This window comes from Nomascus leucogenys, chromosome 23 (assembly GCF_006542625.1).
Source record: "Nomascus leucogenys isolate Asia chromosome 23, Asia_NLE_v1, whole genome shotgun sequence".
Taxonomy (NCBI): domain Eukaryota; kingdom Metazoa; phylum Chordata; class Mammalia; order Primates; family Hylobatidae; genus Nomascus; species Nomascus leucogenys.
Genome location: NC_044403.1, coordinates 26,847,226 through 26,869,354, shown reverse-complemented (window position 1 = coordinate 26,869,354; position 22,129 = coordinate 26,847,226). Strand labels below are relative to the sequence as shown.

General features: G+C 44.8%; 1 protein-coding gene across 1 annotated transcript in view; it reads right to left on the bottom strand.

Moving 5' to 3' along the window:
- ANO2 (anoctamin 2) overlaps nt 1–22,129 on the bottom strand; it is a 376,891-nt gene that overhangs the window by 255,506 nt on the left and 99,256 nt on the right. The window contains exons 5-7 of the mRNA XM_030804747.1: nt 16,101–16,252; nt 14,151–14,205; nt 11,515–11,566 (exon numbers count right to left, since the gene is read on the bottom strand). Coding sequence (XP_030660607.1) covers nt 11,515–11,566; nt 14,151–14,205; nt 16,101–16,252 — 259 coding nt within the window. The remainder of the gene's footprint in view (nt 1–11,514; nt 11,567–14,150; nt 14,206–16,100; nt 16,253–22,129) is intronic.

Sequence of the window (22,129 nt, the reverse complement as noted above, 5' to 3'; positions counted from 1 at the left end):
GAGCAAGAGTACCCAAGTTCTAGACTCAATTCTGACTCAAGATGTAACCCTGGCAAGTCACGTATCCTCTTTGTGCCCATATGTAATTGGAGATGATCACTCCTGACATACCTAATTTTCCTGGGAGCAATGATTTACATTGATACTTAGACATATAGAGACATACACATGGACATTAATTGCCTCCTCCCCTGTGTTCCAACTGCACTCTGTATGTATCTCTATTATAGCACCTACCACATTGCCTCATCACAATCTGTTTCCACGTCTGTCTGCATGGCTAAACTAAGAGCCCCTCAAGGGTAGAAATTATGCTAAATTCAGCTTGGCATCCATCCGTTTCTCTAACATCATTTGACACATAGCAGGTGCTCATTAAATGTTTTTTGAATGTCAAAAAGGAAAGACAAAATTATAAATACAACTCAAAAACAACAACAAAATCCTGACATTTGACTTTGAGACATCACCAAAAACCCCTCAGATTCTCACACACACAATAAAAAATATCAGTGTTAAAGCAGAGGGCTTCTAGTCTCTAGTAGCCTTCCAACAACCTGGGGATTGTCCCCCAAAATAAACTTTTGTTTTTAGGACTTTCCAGTTTACAAAACAAGCTAACAGCCGCTTATTTAATCTTTACAAAAACTCTGCAAGATAGATATTATTATCCCCATTTTACATAAAAGTAAGCTGAGACGCAGAGAGGTTACTTGTCCATGAACACACATAGTCAGAAACTGCTGTGGGACTAGCAGGCTGGGCATTTTTAAATTAATCCACTCAATCAAATCAACTGAGTAGAATGTGCGAGACAGGCAGTGAGGTGCACTGGGGCATAAAAGATGACTCAGAAACATCTCAAGGACTCACTACCTTAGAAGTCTAAGCCATGGGTGTAGAAAACAAGCAAGAAAGAGATTCCGTTTGATAAGAGTTCCAAGGAAAGGGCTTTAAGGAAAAATCTGGAGGACAGTGATGTTTGATCTGGGGATAGGCATCACTGAGATTGGGGAAAAACACAGGCAGGACATTCAGGAAAAGGAAACAGCATGAGCAAAGACAGAGAAAATAGTGGTCACATTAACAGAAAGAGGAGCAGGAGAGAGAGAGAGGAGAGAAGTGGACATGCTATTTTGAGGTTCTGGTTAACATCTAAGTGGTGGTATCCATCCAGCAATTGGAAATGCAGGGCTGCAATTGGTGAGAGAAACAGGAGCAAAAATAGATGGCTGCAAGTCATCTATATAGAGAAAATAGAGAGTGCAAAAGCCAAGGGAACTTGGAAGCTGACAACATCTAAAATGTGGAAGAAGGAAGAGAAATCAAGGAAAATGTGGCCCATGGGGGAGAAACAGGAGAGCAGTTGAGTAGGTCAACAGCACCTTCCAACAACTATCAGAAGATGGAGGTGCAGTAAAGAAGGCTTGGAAGGATGCAGGAAGTTGTGGAAGATGAAGACTGAGAAGAAAAAAACATGAACTATGGGAGGTGTGATGGTTAATCCTGAGTGCTAACTTGATTGGATCACAGAATGCAAACTATTAATCCTGGGTGTGTCTGTGAGGGTGTTGCCAAAGGAGATTAACATTTGAGTCAGTGGGCTGGGAAAGGCAGACCCACCATTAATCTGGGTGGGCACCATCTAATCAGCTGCCAGTGTGGCTACAATATAAAGCAGACAGAAAAACATGAAAAGACTATACTGGCCTACATCTTTCTCCTGTGCTGGACCCTTCCTGCCCTCAAACATCAGACTCCAAGTTCTTCAGTTTTGGGACTCAGACTGGCTTTTCTTGCTCCTCAGCTCATGGTAGCTTGTGATCATGTGAGTTAATACTTAATAAACTCATATATATATATATATCCATATATATTATATTATATATTATATATATATATAGGATATATATATATATATATCCATATATCCTATATATGGATATATAATAGGATATATATATATATCCATATATCCTATATATGGATATATAATAGGATATATATATATCCATATATCCTATATATGGATATATAATAGGATATATATATATCCTATATATGGATATATAATAGGATATATATATATCCTATATATGGATATATAATAGGATATATATATATCCTATATATGGATATATAATAGGATATATATATATCCTATATATGGATATATAATAGGATATATATATATCCTATATATGGATATATAATAGGATATATATATATCCTATATATATATTTATATTATTTTTTTTTATTTATATATCCTATATATGGATATATAATAGGATATATATATATCCTATTAGTTCTGTCCCTCTAGAGAACACTAATACAGATTTTCTACCAGGAGTGGTTCTAGAGGAACAGAATATTAAGGATGAAGTTCTTTCGTTGGTTTTGGGGTTTCTGGAGTTGGCTGCTTAATATGATTAGACCCCAAAATGCTAAGGACTCTACTTCTAATAGTATGGAGAACACTGATAGCCCTTGGTATGAATTGTTTAGAGAGTTATGCAAAATAAATGCATTTGACACTCCTGATTCACTGCTCATGAGAGGCAAGCAGTTTAGTGACTCTATACATAATACCTTTGACCATATGCAGGAAACCAAGGAATATAATGAAGCTGGTTGGTTGCTCCTAAGTCCAGTGGACAAAGTGATGAAAGAAAAGATGAACTCAGGGATTCTAACTCCCAACTTCAAAAGCAGATTCTGAGCATCAAATCTGCTAAGATTGCCCTGAGTGACAGTCTTATCTTCTGTAGAGAAAGAGTTGAAACTGTGGAAAAACAGACACAAGCTCTTGTCATGCGAGTGGCTAACCTGCAATGAAAGGTGCATTCACAGCCTCGCTAGGTATCTACTCTTAAAGTGAGGGCATTGATCGCAAAAGAATGAGAGGCAACAGTGATGGTCTCCCCTGAGGCAGTTGCCAGGCAAAATAATGTTGATTCTCCTCAGGAGCCACCCCCAACACCCCTGTTTGCTTCTAGACCTATAAATAGACTAAAGCCCCAGTGGGCCCTTAGAGGTGAGGTTGACAGTATGACCATGAGAAGGTGCGCTACACTCAAAAAGAACTACTTGAGTTTTCTAATTTATATAAACAGAAATCTGGATAACAGGAATGAGAATGGATATTAAGGATATGGGATAATGGTAGAAGGAACATTGAGTTGGATCAGGCTGAATTTATTGATTTGGGCTCGTTAAGTAGGGACTCTGCATTTAATGTTGCAGCCCGGGGAGTTAAAAGGGGTTTTAATAGTTTATTTGCTTGGTTAGCTGAAATATGGATTAAAGCATGGCCCACGGTGGCGAGCTGAAAATGCCTCATCTCCCTTGGTTTAACGTAGAGGAAGAGATCCAACGGGTTAGGGAGATTGGGATGGTGGAGTGAATTAGTCACTTTAGACCTACTCATCCCAGTTGGGAAGTCCAGAAGATATACCCTTGACCAGTGCTTTATAAAATAGATTTGTGAGGGCAGCACCTGCATCTTTGAAGAGCCCTGTAATTGCTCTTCTCTATATGTCAGATCTAACAGTGGGAACCACAGTCACTCAACTACAAAATTTAAATACAATGGGAATAATTGGATCCTGAAGTGGCAGGGGCCAAGTGGCAGCACTCAACCATCAAAGGCAAGGTGGGTGTAGCTACCATAATGGACAGCAGAGGCAAAGCAGCAATCAGAATAGTCTGACTTACGTAGAGCTCTGGCATTGGCTTATTAATCACAGTGTTCCTAGAAGTGAAATTTATAGGAAGCCTACTGCATTCCTACTTAATTTATATAAGCAGAAAACTTCTAGGTCAAATGGACAAAAGACTAATTTGAATTATAAAAACAGAGAATCATGGCCCATCAATCAATTTCCAGACTTGAGCCAGTTTACAGACCCAGAACCCCTTGATTGAAGGGGAAGTCGAGTCCCCTTGAGGAAGGACCTCACTATACTACTGACAATTTATGCTGTTAATCTTTCTCCCATCCTTCCCCAAGGAGACCTGCAGCCTTTTATCAGGGTAACTGTGCACTGGGGTAACTGTGCATTGGGGAAAGGGATATGATCAGATATTTTCGGGACTACTGGTCATTAGCTCTGAGCTGACGTTGATTCCAGGCGACCCAAAATGTCATTGTGATCCTCAAGTTAAAGTAAGGACTTATGGAGGTCAGATAATTAATGGAGTTTCAGGTCAGGTCTGACTTACAGTGGGTCCAGTGGATCCCCAGACTAATCCTGTGGTCATTTCCCCAGTGCCAGAATGCATAATTAGCATAGACATACTTAGCAGCTGGCAGAACCCCCACATTGGCTCCCTGACTGGTAGGGTGAGGGCTACTATGGTGGGAAAGGTCAAATGGAAGCCATTAGAGCTGCCTCTACCTAGAAAAATAGTAAATCAGAAACAATATCGCATCCTTGGAGGGTCTGCAGAGATTAGTGCCACCATGAAGAACTTGAAAGACACAGGGGTGGTGATTGCCACCACATCCCTCTTCAACTCTCCCATTTGGCCTGTGCAGAAGACAGATGGATCTTGGAGAATGACAGTGGATTACTGTAAGCTTAACCAAGTGGTAACTTCAATTGCAGCCTCTGTACCAGATGTGGTTTCATTGCTTGAGCAAATTAACACATCTCCTGGTATCTGGTATGCAGCCACTGACCTGGCAAATGCCTTTTCCTCCATTCCTGCCCATAAGGCCCACCAGAAGCAATTTCCCTTCAGCTGGCAAGGCCATTAATATACTTTTACTGTCCTACCTCAGGGGTATATCAACTCTCCAGCTTTGTGTGATAATCTTATTTGGAGAGACCTTGATCGCTTTTCACTTCCACAAGATAGCACACTGGTCCATTACATTGATGACATTATGCTGACTAGATCCAGTGAGCAAGAAGTAGCAAACACACCAGACTTATGGGTGAGACATTTGCATGCCAGGGGATGGGAAATAAATCTGACTAAAATTCAGGGACCTTCTACCCAGTAAAATTTCTAGGGGTCCAGTGGTGTGGGGCCTGTCAAGATATTCCTTCTAAGGTGAAGGATTAGCTGCTGCATTTAGCCCCTTTTACAACCAAGAAAGAGGCACAACACATAGTGGTCCTATTTGGATTTTGGAGGCAACGCATTCCTCATTTGGATGTGTTACTCCAGCCTGTTTATCAAGTGACATGAAAGGCTGCCAGTTTTGAGTGGGGTCCAGAATAGGATAAGGCTCTGCAACAGGTCCAGGCTGCTGTGCAAGCTGCTCTGTCACTTGGGTCACATGACCCAGCAGATCCAATGGTGCTTGAGGTGTCAGTCACAAATAGGGATGCTGTTTGGAGCCTTTGGCAGGTGAATCACAGCGCAGGCCTCTAGGATATTGGAGCAAGGACCTGCCATATTCTGCAGATAACTGCTCTCCTTTTGAGAGACAGCTGTTGGCCTGTTACCGGACTCTGATGGAAACTGAACGTTTGACTATGGGTCATTAAGTCGCCATGGCACCTGAACTGCCTATAATGAACTGGGTGCCTTCTGACCCATCTAACCATAAAGTGGGTCATGCACAGCAGCATTCCATCATCAAATGGAAGTGGTATATATGTGATCGGGTTCAAGCAGGTCCTGAAAGCACAAGTAAGTTACATGAGAAAGTGGCTCAAATGCTCATGGTCTCCACTCCTGCCACCCTGCCTTCTCTTCCCCAGTCTACACCAATGGTCTCATGGGAGCTCCCTATGATCAGTTGACAGAGGAAGAGAAGACTCGGGCCTGGTTCACAGATGGGTCTGCACAATATGCAGGCACCACCCAAAAGTGGACAGCTGCAGCACTACAGCCCCTTTCTAGGACATCCCTGAAGGACGGCAGTGAAGGAAAATCTTCCCAGTGGGTACTTCGAGTAGTGCACCTGGTTGTGCACTTTGCATGCAAGGAGAAATGGCCAGATGTGCAATTATATACTGATTCACGGGCTGTAGCCAATGGTTTGGCTGGACGGTCAGGGACTTGGAAGAAGCATGATTGGAAAATTGGTGACAAAGAAATCTGGGGAAGAGGTATGTGGATGGACCTCTCTGAGTGGTCAAAAACTGTGAAGATATTTGTATCCCATGTGAGCATTCACCAGCGGGTGACCTCAGCAGTGGAGTGGACAGGATGACCTATTCTGTGGACCACTCAACCTCTTTCCCCAGCCACCCCTGTCATTGCTCAATGGGCCCATGAACAAAGTGGCCATGGTGGCAGGGATGGGGGTTACACATGGGCTTAGCAACATGGACTTCCACTCACCAAGGCTGACCTGGCTACAGCCACTGCTGAGTTCCCAATTTGCCAGCAGCAGAGACCAACACTAAGCCCTAAATATGGCACCATTCCTGGGGGTGATCAACCAGCTACATGATGGCAGGTTCATTATTTTGGACCTCTTCCATCATGGAAAGGGCAGAGGTTTGTCCTCACTGGAACAGACACTTACTCAGGATATGGGTTTTCCTATCCTGTACGCAATGCTTCTGCCAAGACTACTGTATTAGACTATTTTCATACTGCTGATAAAGACATACCTCAGACTGGGAAGAAAAAGAGGTTTAATTAGACTTACAGTTCCACATAGTTGGGGAGGCCTCAGAATCATGGAGGGAGGCACTGCTTACATGGCAGTGGCAAGAGGGCAAGAGAGAAAGAGGAAGAAGCAAAAGCAGAAACCCCTAATAAACCCATCAGATCTCATAAGACTTATTCACTATCTTGAGAATAGCATGGGAAAGAAAAGCCCGCATGATTCAATTACCCACCCTGGGTCCCTCCCACAACACATGGGAATTCTGGGAGATACAATTCAAGTTGAGATTTGCGGGGGACACAGCCAAACCGTATCATTCCACCTCTGGCCCCTCCAAATCTCATGTCCTCACATTTCAAAACCAATCATGCCTTCCCAACAGTCCTCCAAAGTCTTAACTCATTTCAGAATTAACCCAAAAGTCCACAGTCCGAAGTCTCATCTGAGACAAGGCAAGTCCCTTCTGCCTATGAGCCTGTAAAATCAAAAGCACGCTGGTTACTTCTGAGATGCAGTGGGGGTACAGATATTTGGTAAATACAGCCATTCCAAATGGGAGAAGTTCGCCAAAACAAAGGGGTTACAGGGCCCATGCAAATCTGAAATCAAGCAGGGTGGTAAAATTTTAAAGCTCCAAAATGATCTCCTTTGACTCTGGGTCATGCTGATGCAAGAGGTTGGTTCCCATGGTCTTAGGCTGCTGCACCCCTGTGGCTTCGCAGGGTACAACCTCCCTCCTGGCTGCTTTCATGGACTGGCATTGAGTGTCTGCAGCTTTTCCAGGCACACAGCGCAAGCTGTCAATGGATCTACTATTCTGGATTCTGGAGGAGGGTGGCCCTCTTCTCATAGCTCCACTAGGCAGTGTCCCAGTAGGGACTCTGTGTGGGAGCTTCAACCCCACATTTCCCCCTGCACACTGCCCTAGCAGAGGTTCTCCATGAGAAGCAAACTTTTGCCTGCAGCAAAACTTTTGCCTGCACATCCAGGCGTTTCCACACATCTTCTGAAATCTAGGCAGAGGTTCCCAAACCTCAATTCTTGACTTCTGTGCACCCACAGGCTCAACACTACATGGAAGCTGCCAAGGCTTGGGGCTTCCATCCTCTGAAGCCACAGCCTGAGCTGTATGTTGGCCCCTTTCAGCCACAGCTGGAGCGGCTGGAACACAAGGCACCAAGTCCCTAGGCTGCACACAACACAGGCACCCTGGGCCCAGCCCATGAAACCATTTTTTCCTCCTGGGCCTCTGGGTCTGTGATGGGAGAGGCTGCCGTGAAGGTCCCTGACATGGCCTGGAGACATTTTCCCCATGGTCTTGGGGATTAACATTAGGCTCCTTGCTACTTATGCAAATTTCTGCAGCCAGCTTGAATTTCTCCCCAGAAAAATGAGTTTTTCTTTTCTATCATATAGTCAGGCTGCAAATTTTCCAAACTTTTATGTTCTGCTTCCCTTATAAAACTGAATGCTCTTAACAGCACCCAAGTCACCTCTTGAATGCTTTGCTGCTTAGAAATTTCTTCTGCCAGGTACCCTAAACCATCTTTGTCAAGTTCATAGTTCTACAAATATCTAGGGCAGGGGCAAAATGCCACCAGTCTCTTTGCTAAAACATTAACAAGAGTCACCTTCACACCAGTTCCCAACAAGTTCCTCACCTCCATCTAAGACCACCTCAGCCTGGACCTTATTGTCCATATTGCTATCAGCATTTTGAGCAAAGCCATTCAACAAGTCTCTAGAAGTTCCAAACTTTCCCACATTTTCCTGTCTTCTTCTGAGCCCTCTAAACTGTTCCAACCTCTGCCTGTTACGCAGTTCCAATGTTGCTTCCACATTTTTGGGGTATCTTTTCAGCAACACCCCACTTTATTGGTACCAATTTACTGTAATAGTCCATTTTCATGCTGCTGATAGAGACATACCCGAGACTGGGAAGAAAAAGGACTTACAGTTCTACTGGCTGGGACTTACAGCTGGACTTACAGTTCCACATGGCTGGGAGGCCTCAGAATCATGGTGGGAGGTGAAAGGCACTTCTTACACAGTGGCGGCCAAAGAGAATGAGGAAGAAGCAAAAGTGGAAACCCCTGATAAACCCATCAGATCTCATGAGACTTATTCACTATCACAAGAATAGCATGGGAAAGAACAGCCCCCATGATTGAATTACCTCCCCCTGGGTACCTCCCATAACACATGGGAATTCTGGAAGATACAATTCAAGTTGAGATTTGGCAGGGGGACATAGCCAAACCATATCAACTACCATCCGTGGACTCACAGAATGTCTTATCCACCATCAAGGTATTCCACACAGCATTGCCTCTGACCAAGGCACTCACTTTACAGCTAAAGAAGTGTGGCAGTGGACTCATGCTCAAGGAATTCACTGGTCTTACCATGTTCCCCATCATCCTGAAGCAGCTGGATTGACAGAACGGTGGAATGGCCTTTTGAGGTCACAATTATAACATCAACTAGGTGACAATACTTTGCTGGGCTGGGACAAAGTTTCCCAGAAGGCCATGTATGCTCTGAATCAGCATCCAATATATGGTACTGTTTCTCCCATAGCCAGGATTCACGGGTCCAGGAATCAAGGCACTAAAGTGGAAGTGGCACCACTCACCATCACCCCTACTGATCCACTAGCAAAATTTCTGTTTCCTGTTCCCACAGCACTACGTTCTGCTGGCCTAGAGATCTTAGTTTCAGAGGGAGGAATGCTGCCACCAGGAGACACAACAATAATTCCATTAAACTGGAAGTTAAGATTGCCCCCTGGACACTTTGGGCTCCTCCTACCTTTAAGGCAAAAGGCTAAGGGGGGAATTACAGTGTTGGCTGGGGTGATTGACCCAGACTATCAAGATGAAATCAGTCTACTACTCTAAACAGATGTAAGGAAGAGTATACATGCAATACAGGAGATCTGTTAGGGCATCTCTTAGTATTATCATGCCCTGTGATTAAGGTCAATGGGAAACTACAACAGCCCAATCCAGGCAGGAATACAAATGGCCCAGACCCCTCAGGAATGGTTTGGGACACTCCACCAGGAAAAAAACCACGACCTGCTGAGGTGCTTGCTGAAGGCAAAGGGAATACAGAATGTTTAGTGAAGAAGGTAGTCATCAGTACCAGCTACGACCACATGACCAGCTGCAGAAACGAGGACTGTAATTGTCATGAGTATTTCCTCCTTCTTTTGTTAAAACATGTTTGTGCATGTATATACTTGCACTAAGAAGTATCTTCATTTTATTTCCTTTTTCCTTTATCAAGTGACATAAGATTTATCGACCTCATATCAGCATTTAGGCATTGTTAACTTTATGTAATGTTATTTGGATTGGGGATGGGTGCATTTCCGGTTGTATGAAGGATAGTTGTATTATGTTAGGCGTAATTATGACCTTATTATTGCTTTTATTTGAAGATTATGTATGATCTCAGGAGATGTGTATGGGTTCAAGTTGACAATGGGTGGACTTGTAACGGTTAATACTGAGTGTTGACTTGATGGAATTGAAAGATGCAAAGTATTGATCCTGGGTGTATCTGAGAGGGTGTTGCCAAAGGAGATTGACATTTGAGTTGGTGGGCTAATGCTTAATAAACTCATATATATATATATATATATATATATATATGAGGTTTTTAAAATTTCTCTGTTTTTTAGGCTAATTCTCTCACCCACTTACTCAGCCTTGCCTCATCAGCACTGTGTTCCAGACAAATAACATAACATGGAAGGTCTGATTTTTTAAAAGTGCATTCTTATTTGGAATCTTGTAGCAAGATGAATACAGCAAAGCAAATTAAACAAACATAATTGCCCTGTTGAGAGGTTAAGCACTATTCTAAAAAGACTATCGTGGCATAAAACCCATTCTGATTCCTTCTCCAGCGCTGTGCCCTGGGTACCCAGGCAGCTTACAAGCCCCACAACACACTCTCAAATATTAGCTAGCTAACATCATCATTATCGTTGTTATTCCTGAGCCTGATCACCTCCTCTATTCAGTAGACAGGACTTCAAATGACTTTGAACTCTTTTCAACCTAAAGCTGCCTCAAAAGCCAAAGATTTGCCATCCCAGAGCGCATTCTGAAGGCAGCTCTCCCAAAGCTGTCAGAAGCCGTTTGGAGATGGCAGCACCTTGGGAACAAGGGTTCGACATGCAAGAATGACTCCTGTGCAAAAGGTGTTTGTGTGTGGCGTTTTGGCACATTTTTCGAAAAAGCAGTGTTATGGGGTTATGGGCACAGCTCACATTGTACCTGGGCCATCACAGATGTCTTCCACACAATCCATCAGGATCTGGACTGCCTGCCTTATACTGCCTGCCTTATAGTTGGTCCCAAATGCCTCCAAGACAATTACCCTAATATTTAAGAAACAAACCACAGGGCAAACAGATTCAGCCGGATATGGTGAGAAGAATGCTTAACTTAGAAGAGGCTCACTCAGACTCAGCCATCACGTGCTGTGTGGGCTTACGACAGTCATGCACCCTCTCTGGAGGTTCATCTCTTCTTACATAATAGGAGGAGGTTGGACTAAAGGACCTCTAAGATGCTTTTCTTGGGTTATCAGAAACTATTGGAAATGGTGAAAAACAGAGGGGCCGCAGAATTATCCGGATAAAGTGGCAGGTGTGAGCGGTACAGGGAAAAGAGAAAGAGAAAGCCCCGAGACCTGGGACCAAGGCCTGGGAGAAGTTACAACAGCCTGGGAGCAGCCCCACTGAGAAATGGGACCCCCACTGCTCCTGGGGCCAAGGCAGGCTTCTCAGCCTAAGCTAAGCAGCCTCTCCGTGGGGGGCATTTGTTTGTTTTGTTCTTTGCTGCCCACCAAGGGAGCTGTTGAAAGCACGGGGCGGGTCAGCGCCCGTCAGCAGTCTGCCCGCGGGCTGGGGTCCTTACCCATCGTGTTGTTGGCTCGGGAGCAGGCTGTGCGCTTCAGGATCTCGTGCACCTAAAAGGGGACGACAGCAGAGCTGTGAGCTCCTAGTTCCTCCCCCGCCGCCCTCCACCGTGCATCACCCTCACCACTGCCTGGCGGGGCGGGAGGCGCCCGGGCCCATTTGGAGCCAGGGCGGAGCCGAGCATGTGCCTGGCTCATGGCCTGCACATCAACCCCACTCAGACTTGAGGACTTTGAGGAAACAAGGGATGCAAGCCTGGCGCACACATCCCCCGCCTCTTCGCCCCACCCCGAGAAAAACAAATGAATAAAAGGCTAGAAATGGACAGCAGTCACAGGAAGTAAGGAAAACAGAGGAGCCCACCCCAGATCACATAGAGGGCTGGGAGGAAGCCCGGGGTCTGTGGAGTAGGGGACAGTGCCTGCCGCCCACGTCGGGGAACCTCAGGGAAGGCGGGGTTCTGTGGAGCCCGGCTGACAGGGAGAGCCAGTGTGGTAGCAGAAAGCTCCGAATGTGGAGGTAGGTGCAGAGGGTCCTGAGCAAATGCCAGGAGGGTCAGCTGGCATCTGTAATGGGGCTGTCTCGCGGAGCTGCTCGGGGACGCCAGCCAGACCGTGCACAGGAAAGTGCTCTGAAACAGCAAAGGAGCTACCTCTATATTGGTCATTGATGTCTTTATTTCTCTGGTTTTTTCCTGGGTCCTCATCTTGCCTCCCTGATCAGAGCATATCATACACTTCCTTGAAGATTCATGTCTTAGAGCACAATCCTAGGCACACAGCAGCTGCCGACTCAGTGGCTTTGCCTGCCTGAAGCCCTACATGCTCAAAACAGCCTAGAGAATCCCCTGGCCTATGGGGCCTGCAGGGGACTCTGTTTCTTACATGGGAGGAAAGGGGTGCTTCCCACAAAAGAATCAGGGAGGGACAAAGGTGGGTCAGTGTAAACCTGCTGGCCAACTAGTGACCTCCTGAGTCCCCAGCCTATGCCAGTCTATAAAGAGATGCCCGGCAATGAAGTCTGCTTTGCAACAAACAGCTGAGGTGCTCAGACACCCACAAAGAAGCAGGCACAGAGGAGACATCCACAGATGTGGGTGAGGTCCTCCAACCAAAGTCCAGGGCAGAATGGACCCCAGGAAAAAACTCAAGGCTCTTTTCCCCTGTTCTCAGTGTGGGGTGGACTGAGGAAAGGAAGATGCTTCCAGAAGGAGAGATGAATGCTAGAAGATGTGTTATTCCATCATTATTTACACTCCCATATTCCAGCCACAGCCTAAAGGGAGTGGTAAATAAATAACTACGGGGCCCAAGAGTGTTTAATTCTGCTCCTAACAATAGTGCAGTAATTCAACAGCAATAATAATTAGGAACAGCATTTATATGGCATTGTATTATTTTACGAGCACTTTGCAATCATCGAGTAATCTCCACAACACCTTATAACTCCCCCACAGTCGTGGGACCCAAGTCACAGTGAGATTTAATTGGCTTGTAATAGCATCAACCAAGAAAATGGGACGTTAATGCCTTTTTCCATTGGAAGAAAAAAGAGATCTATGCCCATTTTAACTCTGCCTAAAACACTAGACTAAGGGATCTGAGATTTCCTTGCCCATCCTGCAAGCAAGAGTTAATGCCATGTTTGCAGTGTGCCTGGGAAATATCCTAGCCTCCTCTAATCACCTGTCCCTTCTTATTCATATATATTCTTACCACCCTATTAGCCGGGAGGTCCTTCTAGGTATCTAATCCTTATTCCTCTTGTGGAAACTTCAGTTCTTTGCTAAGGATCAACGGAAACGCAGTTCCATACTTCCCATGTGGGCATGTGTAAGTTTCTGGCATTCCTTGGGCCCCTCTTTCTCTCTTCTGCCCATAGGCTATGTGACCTCTAGGGTGATAGAGTATAAACTGATCGGTGAATTAAGATGTTCTACAGCTCATGCAGGGGCCACAGAAACACAGGCCATATGCAGATTTTTATTAGAATCAATCATCCTACAAAATTCAAACACTTGACATAAAGGCAAAACGACTGTAGAAGAAGAGCTATGGTCACGAGCGTTAGCTTTCTATTGAATAGGCTGGTGATATTATTCTTGGGCAAATTGGCTAACTAGCATTCCTTGTTATAGAAATTCACATGACTCTGTCATGGGAGTTGAAAGAAGGGAAAATGCATAAACAAACACAGTGGCCCAACAATCAGAAGGACTAGTTCTAATGCTAACGATCCTTGTTCTGACTATATAACCATCTATATAACGATCTATATAATTTTTTTCAATGCATTGCTTCTCAGAGCCTCAGTTTCCTCAATTGTAAATCAAGGGGTTCACCTAACTAACACCCACACCAACTATGACCTTCTCTGTTTTTTTTTTTTTTTCTAAGAAGAACTTTAATGGAGAACCCATAAAGAGAAGATGCTCCTCTTAAACCACGAGTGAGGGCAGTTATTTGCTGTTTCTTTTGGGGAATGGGGAAGCTTTTGCATACTCTTCTCGGTTGCTAGGCAACTCCAAGCAAATAACGGTGTGAGGTGGCAGGGAGGGTAAGAGAATGCCCTGCCAACTAAGGACTCAGCCATTTCCCCATCCTCTTTCCTAACACAGTACATCCATTTACTTACAATGCGGCTGCGGGTGGCATTATCAAAGAAGGTATCCTTTTCCTGGATGTTGTACCTGGAGACACCAAGAAAGCAGATGGCAAATTCATTTCATTACCCTTGCCCTGAGACCACTGCCACCCCAGGCCCACAACAAATCTTTAGAAAGCAACACAGCGAGACTTATGAGGTGCACACACACACGACATTTATGCCTTTCTTGACTCAGCAATTCTAAAAACACATTCTAGAAATATATCTTAGGGAAGAAATTCAACACAAGGAAAGAAAAATAATATAATTAAAAATGCTTATTAAAAAGGTATTTATAAAAAAGATTTTAGCAATAAGATGCAATGCCAAAATCTATAGGATAGGGTATCATGCAGTCATTGAAATTTATAACTATGAAAACTTTGTGTAAAGAAAAAGATTACACCATGTTAGAAAAATATATGATGATAAGGTTCCAAATGGAAAGTATCATTTCAGCGTGTTGGATTATCACTCTGATTCTTCAAAATTTGATTTAATGTCACTGCCATCACATCCATTAGAAAAATCTTAATTATGCAAGGGCTGTGTCTGTTTTTAACTTCACACACTGAGCTTTCACTCAGAAAATAGCGCATGGGGCATGTTTGTCATGCTGAGGAAGCTGTGCTAGAGGATGCACTGATGAAGGAAGGAAATATGCTCCCAGCACCCCAGGAGCCCCAGTCATTGGAATGTACATTTCTCCAAGTAACTGACACAGAGTAGAACATAGTAACATGCAGACCATTGCTACGAAAGTCCAGAGGGTGAAGCGCATGCTTCTGGTTGGGAAGAGCAGAATATCCTTCAAAGGGAAGGTGTTGATGAACCAGTCTTGAAGGACAACAGAAGTAAAACGAACGGAGGTGCATGGGAGGTGACCATTCAGATGCCAGCACCAGCATAAATGAAGGCCCAGGGAAGGGGACGCAGGGAAGCACCACAGGACACAGAAAGAGCAGCAAGCCACCAGTCACCATGCAAGGCCCAGCTCAGCCACTTAGGGCGGTGTGACCCTGGACAGACCTAGACTTTGGTATCTATAATAGAAGATAGTTAGATCTGCCCCGCCACCTCACAAGAGGACATGAGGACTCAATGAGAGGGTAAATATATGCAAATGAAACAGCATATTCATGTGTGTAGGATAATATCAAACACAGCAAAGATGAATAGGAGATGGTCTCTTATGAACAGCAGAAACACTGCTCCACAACTTCCACCTCCTAAAATGAGAAGGTCCTTCTTTCTGTCCTCTCTGCCCTTCCATGCCCCGGCCTTTCCCTCTCTTGCTCCATTTTCTCATCACCCTCGATGGTTGTTTATTTTCTCATTAGCTCCTAAAGCAAAGTTGATGCTTGGCGGCTGCATCTCCCACTTCCCAGCTGTGGCTCCCCCTTCCAAACGTTTCCCTAGTGGCTATCTCTGTGAAGAGATTTATGCCCTCTTCCTAGGCAGGGTGCAGGACAGGGGAAGACCCCCGAGAGTCAATGAGTGTACAAGTAGGCAGCTGGAATCCAGAAACCCAGAAGCTTCATCCACCTTCTCTCTGGTTTATCATATCCTGTTGAAACCCTATTCGACTGGCAATTGGGCAGAAGGTTTTCCTACAGAAGATACACAGGTGTCTGACCACTTTCTCACAGAGTTCCAAAGTTTATTGTTGGCTGCTCCCTGGTTTGCCTTCCATCCTGCAAATGGTCAAATGGTGGATTTCCTGCTGGACAAGCACCCTCGGCTGTTTGGGATAATCTCACATGGGGAGGGGTTCACAAAGCAGGCACAGGGACAATGTCACTGTGAGAGCATGCTTCCTACTCTCTCCCAGGCACTGGGGCACCCACTTCGGGAGCCCCAGGGCTGAGTCATAGAACAGTGTTCAATTTTCCTTCCCATCCCTTCCCACATCCCTGCTCCAGCAGCTTCGATACTCACAGGTACATCTTCTCCCTGGAGAATGGGTAGGAGAGGTTTTTCATCTTGTTGTTGCTGTGTTCTGGAACTCGGGGCTGCAGGGGTGAGCTCAGCTTCTGCAGAGCCGCACTGAACTTCTTTGCAATGCTGCCTCCTGCTTTGATCTCGTACATCTATGAAAGGAAGAGCCACAGGTCTGAAAAGGGGGCCACTTCCAGCAGAGAGGAATGGCTTCACCAAAAAAAAAGCTGCATGGACACAGATTCCTAGACGTGAACATTGGAGAGAGGAAGAGACTGGGAGAAACAAGAAGGAGGGCCTTTCCCTTTTCCCCAGTGCTTTCGCAAAGACCTGGACTCTGGACTCCTCTCAATCCTTTGAGCTCATGGAGGTGAGCAGTGCAGAGAAATAAGTGAAGAGTCCAAACTTTCTATATGACTCATATCATCTTAGAAAAACTGCACACCTACTATGTGACCCTACTAGGTGCTTGACACAAATTAGCTCCAATGTTTACAGCAACCCTGCTGGGTAGGTAATACTATTTCCATGTTATGATGAGGCAATTAAGGCTCAGAGAGGTGAGGCGAATTAACAAAGGCCACATAGACAGGAACTGGGTGACAGAGCTTGGATTTAACTCATGTCAACCTAATCCAAAGTCTATACTCTAAAACTGCACCAGGCTTCTATGTGCTCATCCAGCATCACGTTCTTTGTGTTTTTCTTAGGAAATATCTGTGTTTAAATGAGTTTGCTCTCAAAGTATTAAACATTTAATGAGTACCTGCCTTGAGTAAGGCATAGATTTAATACCAAGTTAATTGTTAATATTTATAGTGCATACAGTTTTTTTTATAATGCATAGCATGCTTTGCATACATTATAGCTTTGGATATTTATGATTCGCAAATGGAGTCATTGAGACACAGAGGTTGTATTTCTCATAGCAAAGCTGTGAGAAATTGATGATGGCCACACATTTTTTACACATATTCTTTTAAGAGGTAGCATCTCTGTTCTGCTTGAATCTGCATTGGCTCTGTGGATGTTTAACCAGTGGAGTATAGCAGGAGTGACACTATGCCAGTTCCATCCTTTAGAACAGGGGTCCCCAATCCCCAGGACCACAAACTGACCGGTACTGGTCCATGGCCTGTTAGGAACCGGACCACACAACAGGAGGTGCGTGGTGGGTGAGCAAGCATTAGCGCCTGAGCTCTGCCTCTTGTCAGATCAGTGATGGCATTAGATTCTCATAGGAGCATGAACCTTATTGTGAACTGCATGTATGAGGGATCTAGGTTGCATGTTCTTTATGAGAATCTAATGCCTGATGATCTGAAGTGGAACAGTTTCATCCTGAAACCATCCCTGCCACCACCACCCCTACCCTCGGTCCATGGAAATATTGTCTTCCATGAAACCAGTCCCTGGTGCCAAAAAAGTGGAGGATCACTGCTTTAGAAGATGGGCAGCCTCAGCCTTGGTCCGCCTTATCCCTTGAAGCCCTGAATCACACTATAAGAAGTCTACGGAGGTGTCCTGAGAGCACCCAGTAAGGGAAAGGCACTCAACTGAGCCCAGTCTTCCAGCTGCCCTACCAAGCAGCAGGCATACAACTAAAGCCTTCCTGAACCCTCCCATCCAGCCCACCTCCAAGCTGGCTACCACCAAGTGACCCCAGTTGACACCACATGAAGCAGAATAATCACCCAGCCCAGCTCTGCCCAAGTTCCTGAACAAAAAATCATGAGATAAAATGAAATGACTTTACCTTTAAGCTTTAAGCTACTAAGTGTGGGCTAATCTCTCAGGCTGTAACAGACATCCAGAACAAGAGGCAACATCCAGACCCTCTGACTCAAAATCCTATTTCCTTCTCTACCATGATAGCTTCACGTTACTTCAATGCAGAGGGGCAGTAAGACTGGTATGAAATACTTGTCTTCATACTTGGGCACCTGAAATACTCACTAAGATAGAATGAGAAAATGCCACAAAAGATATACAAAGTACTTTGAGGGCTCAAAGAAAGGAGGCGGCACATTCAGTTGAGGAATTAGAAACATGTTTCATTGAGGGAGTAGCATTTCAGTTGGATTTGGCAGAAGGGTAATCTTCTTCTGTTACCATTTTGTTCTTTAATAAAATAATGATAAGTAAGGACAGGGCAAGAGCCTCCCCAGTCTAACAACTGAAGCATAACCACAGTTTATTTAGTTCTTCTAAACCTTTTTCTATGCATTTTGATTTAATTTCAATTACAAATAACACAGTTCAGGTAAACGAACAAGCTTAAACCATAAAGTATATTAACTAAATGTTAGGAGTTTCCTTTCACTTCCAACTCAATTCCCACCCTCCTCTCCAAAGGGAACCTCGCTTAACCATTTGGAATATATTTAATCCCTACTCTTTCTGTATAGATAGAACCAGGTTCCTTCCTAAGCAACTGTGACCCTACTTCACATATTCCTCTATAATTTGCTTTTTTTTCATTTAGCATCATATCATAGATATCTTTCCAGGACAGTTTGCATACAGCTACTGTAATGGATGCATAGTATTACACAGTACTATGTAGTACTACACAGATAGTGTAGACAAGCTAATAACCGATGGGGTTTAAAACCCGTGGCAAAGCCCGTGTTCTTGACTGCTTTACTCCACTGTTTGATTTGTAAAATGTGAGTTGTCATGGGGAAAAACAGTGTACAACTTACAATATTGCCTCTATTGTCGTAAGGTCTTGACCTTTCTACCAAACCTCTCCTTCACACACATTAGTCACTGCAATGCACAGAACTCACCTCTCAGGTGTCTCTGGCCTGGAGGGATGGAGACAGAAAGAAGACCACCTCACACTGTCACAGCACACCTCTTATAGGCCATTCAGTGCAGGTTCTGACCAGGCACCTGACATGCAACTGAGACTATGGAGTTCATCATACCATACCCACGTGTCTTTAAATGGCATGTGTGCAGTAATTAGTTTCAGAGTGGGTGGGAAGCTGATGGACTCTATCCTCCAGATGCCTTTGAATGGCAGATTTGGACCAACCAGGACTATTCCTTCTCTGTCCACTCCTCTCCATCTCCACCTCTTATACCCTAACCTAAGCATCTTTTAGTAGTTTACAACAATAACTGGTCTATAACCAGTCTCTCCACATTTTCTCTTGCTAAGGGTTGCCAGATCTAACAAACAAAAATACCGGATGTCAAGTTAAATGTGAATTACAGATAAACAATGAATAATCTTCAGCATAATTAGGTCCCATGCAATATTTGCAACCTACTTACAACTTTTTAAAAATACAGTTAAAACAATAAATTTTTAATGTAATTATGTCCCATGTGGTATTTGGGACAGACATATACTAAAAAAGTATGCATTGTTTATCTGAAATTGAAATTTAACTAGGCATCCTGTGTTCTATCTGACAACTCTAACTTGCCCACCTCCAATTCAGTCTCTACACTGGAGCCCAAGTGAGGTTTCTGAAGCAAAAATCTAATCTTCTTGCCTCCTCATTAAAAAGCCTTCAACAGTCACCCATTGCTCTTAGGAAAAAGACAAAACTCTTAACACATCCCATAGAACCTGTGGAAGTCTCCATATTGACCTTTCCGTGTAGTTCCTGCTGACTGCACCCAGACACTGGCTGAGCTGGGCACATCTCCTCCCCAGCCCCTATGGCTCCCACCTCCCCACTCCCCACCCGCTGGCTCACCAAGTTCTGTTCACACTGGCGTCTCATGTTATTGTCACTTCCTGGGAAAAAGCCTTTTTTGGCTTCCAAACAATGGCAAGTCCCACCTTCACTGTATTTCATGAGCCCTAATTCCTTTTCTTCATAACACTTATCACAGTTGTAATTTTATACTTATTTGAGTGATTGATGAATGTCCAGCCATCCCTACCAAACCATAATCCCATGAAGGCAGGATCCTGTCCAAAATGTTCCCTATTGTTTTATGAATGAATGAATGAATGAATGAATGAGAAATCTCTGGAGAACCAGCATTGATGACAGCAGTTGCTGTCACTGGAGGAGCCCAGACTGGGATCCAAACAGTCGTAAGACAACTGGTCTGGTCTTGGTAGAAATAAACCAGGCTAGAGTTGAGCCCAAAGCCTAAGGCCTCTAATAGGCCAAAAGGCTCTCCCTCCTGCCCCTACCAAGTACAAGGGCACCCAGAAGTGCAGCACCCACAGGGGCCAGGGATGCCTGCATTTAGTTGATGCAGATTTCTAACCCATCAATTGTTTCAGGGCCTGGCTCTGGCAGACGTTCAGCTGAGAACCTCCAGGCAGTTCCTGAGTCTCACCTTGGCAATAGATCTGGTAGGGCTCACCTAGAGAAATGGGCTAAAGGGAGCGGGCTCCCGCGCTGTTTTTACTGGGACCAGGAGTGGGACTGGGGTAAGTTTCGACTGTTTCTTGATGGAGGATGCTCCATATCACTGAAAGGAATATTGTCGGCTGCCTTCAAGAGTGTGGAAGGCCAGAGTCCCACCAGAAACCTCATGGTAACATCAACTGCATAGCCCTGAACAAGACCCTACACAAACATCCCTAGGCTGAAACACCACAGCAGACTTGTGTTGGAAGAAATTTCCAGACTTCAGGGACTCTGTTGGGGAATGGAGCAGGTGCATATCCACAATAAAACACACATAGGTCTCCCCCGTAGTACCACACCATACACATTGGGCTTGAGGCAAGGGACCTGCTTCCTGCCTCCAAGCTGTTGTACGTGTTACCTGTTCCTGAGACTTTCTCCCTCCTCTCCCAGCTGGATGACTCCTGCCTCTCCTTCACCACAAGGCTCATGTGCCAACCCTCCCAGGAGCCCTTCCTTGCGCTCTCACTTCCTGCCATGCTTCCTTGGTACCCTGTGGATGAATACCCACCTCATAAAATATATTGTGATTTGCTTTTCTTGACTTATGCATCAGTCTCAAATTCTCAGTTGATTTGTCTGTCTGCCCAACAAACCATGGACTTACGGAGAGCAGGGACCCCACCCGTGTGCTAGCACACAGTGGGGACAGGAGGTTGCTGCCTCTTTGCTGACACCAGTGAGATGTGCAGCTTTGAGCAAGTCATTCCCTTCTCCCAGCTTCTTCATCTCCGAAGGGAAAACAAGGGAACCTCTACTTCCTACCATGATGGAGTAACAGGGACCCATTTACTCTCCTGCCTAAAACAACCAAAACACCCAAACAAAATACATGAAATAATGATTTTCAAGATACTGGACATCAGGCAACGAAAGGCAGTGATCCCTGAGAGATGGGAGACAGACAAGGGGAGCCCTGTGAGTCCAGCTCGCTGCCTTGGAAGAGGAAGGGAGACCGGTGGAGCCCAGCAAACTCCCTGAGTTGAGAAGACTGAGGTCTAAGTCTGGGGAGACCAAGGCAACTAGAGTTCACAGGTCAGAGCACCCCAGAGAGCTAAGAAGATCCCCTGTGAGTATTTAGAGCATGAGTGTGAGGAAAGTACCCAAGACTGGAGAGGGAACCGTCTGAAAGGCAATAGCACTTATGCCCACCAGCTGTACGGGAAAAATCCCCTAATTCACAGGGCACTGGGTAGTGTGCTCAGATGACTCGGCCATGGAGGATAATTTGCCTTAGACTGAGCACTACTCCAGACCCACCTAACAAATTATAAAAGACAGAACTGGACTAAATACTTTAAAAAGTATTGTCCAAGGCTACCACTCCATGGCTCTGAACATTTAATGAAAAAGAAACATTCATTCATGGCACAAGCATCCCTGTGTACCTCCTAGATGTCCAATCCCAAGCTTGGTGGTTGATTGTGGCAAGCCCTGGAGAAACACAAGGAGGATAACAAACCCTTCCATGTACGGAATGTTTTGCAGTGTAGCCAGCACTTCCCTGAGCATCATTTCATCACGGTCCATACAAACTGTCAGGTGTGCCTGCCAGGTAGGATTAGCATCTCTACTTTATAGATGAGAACACTGAGACTCAGAGGGGCTGGGAACGGCCACAGTCCGTGGTAAAATCATGCA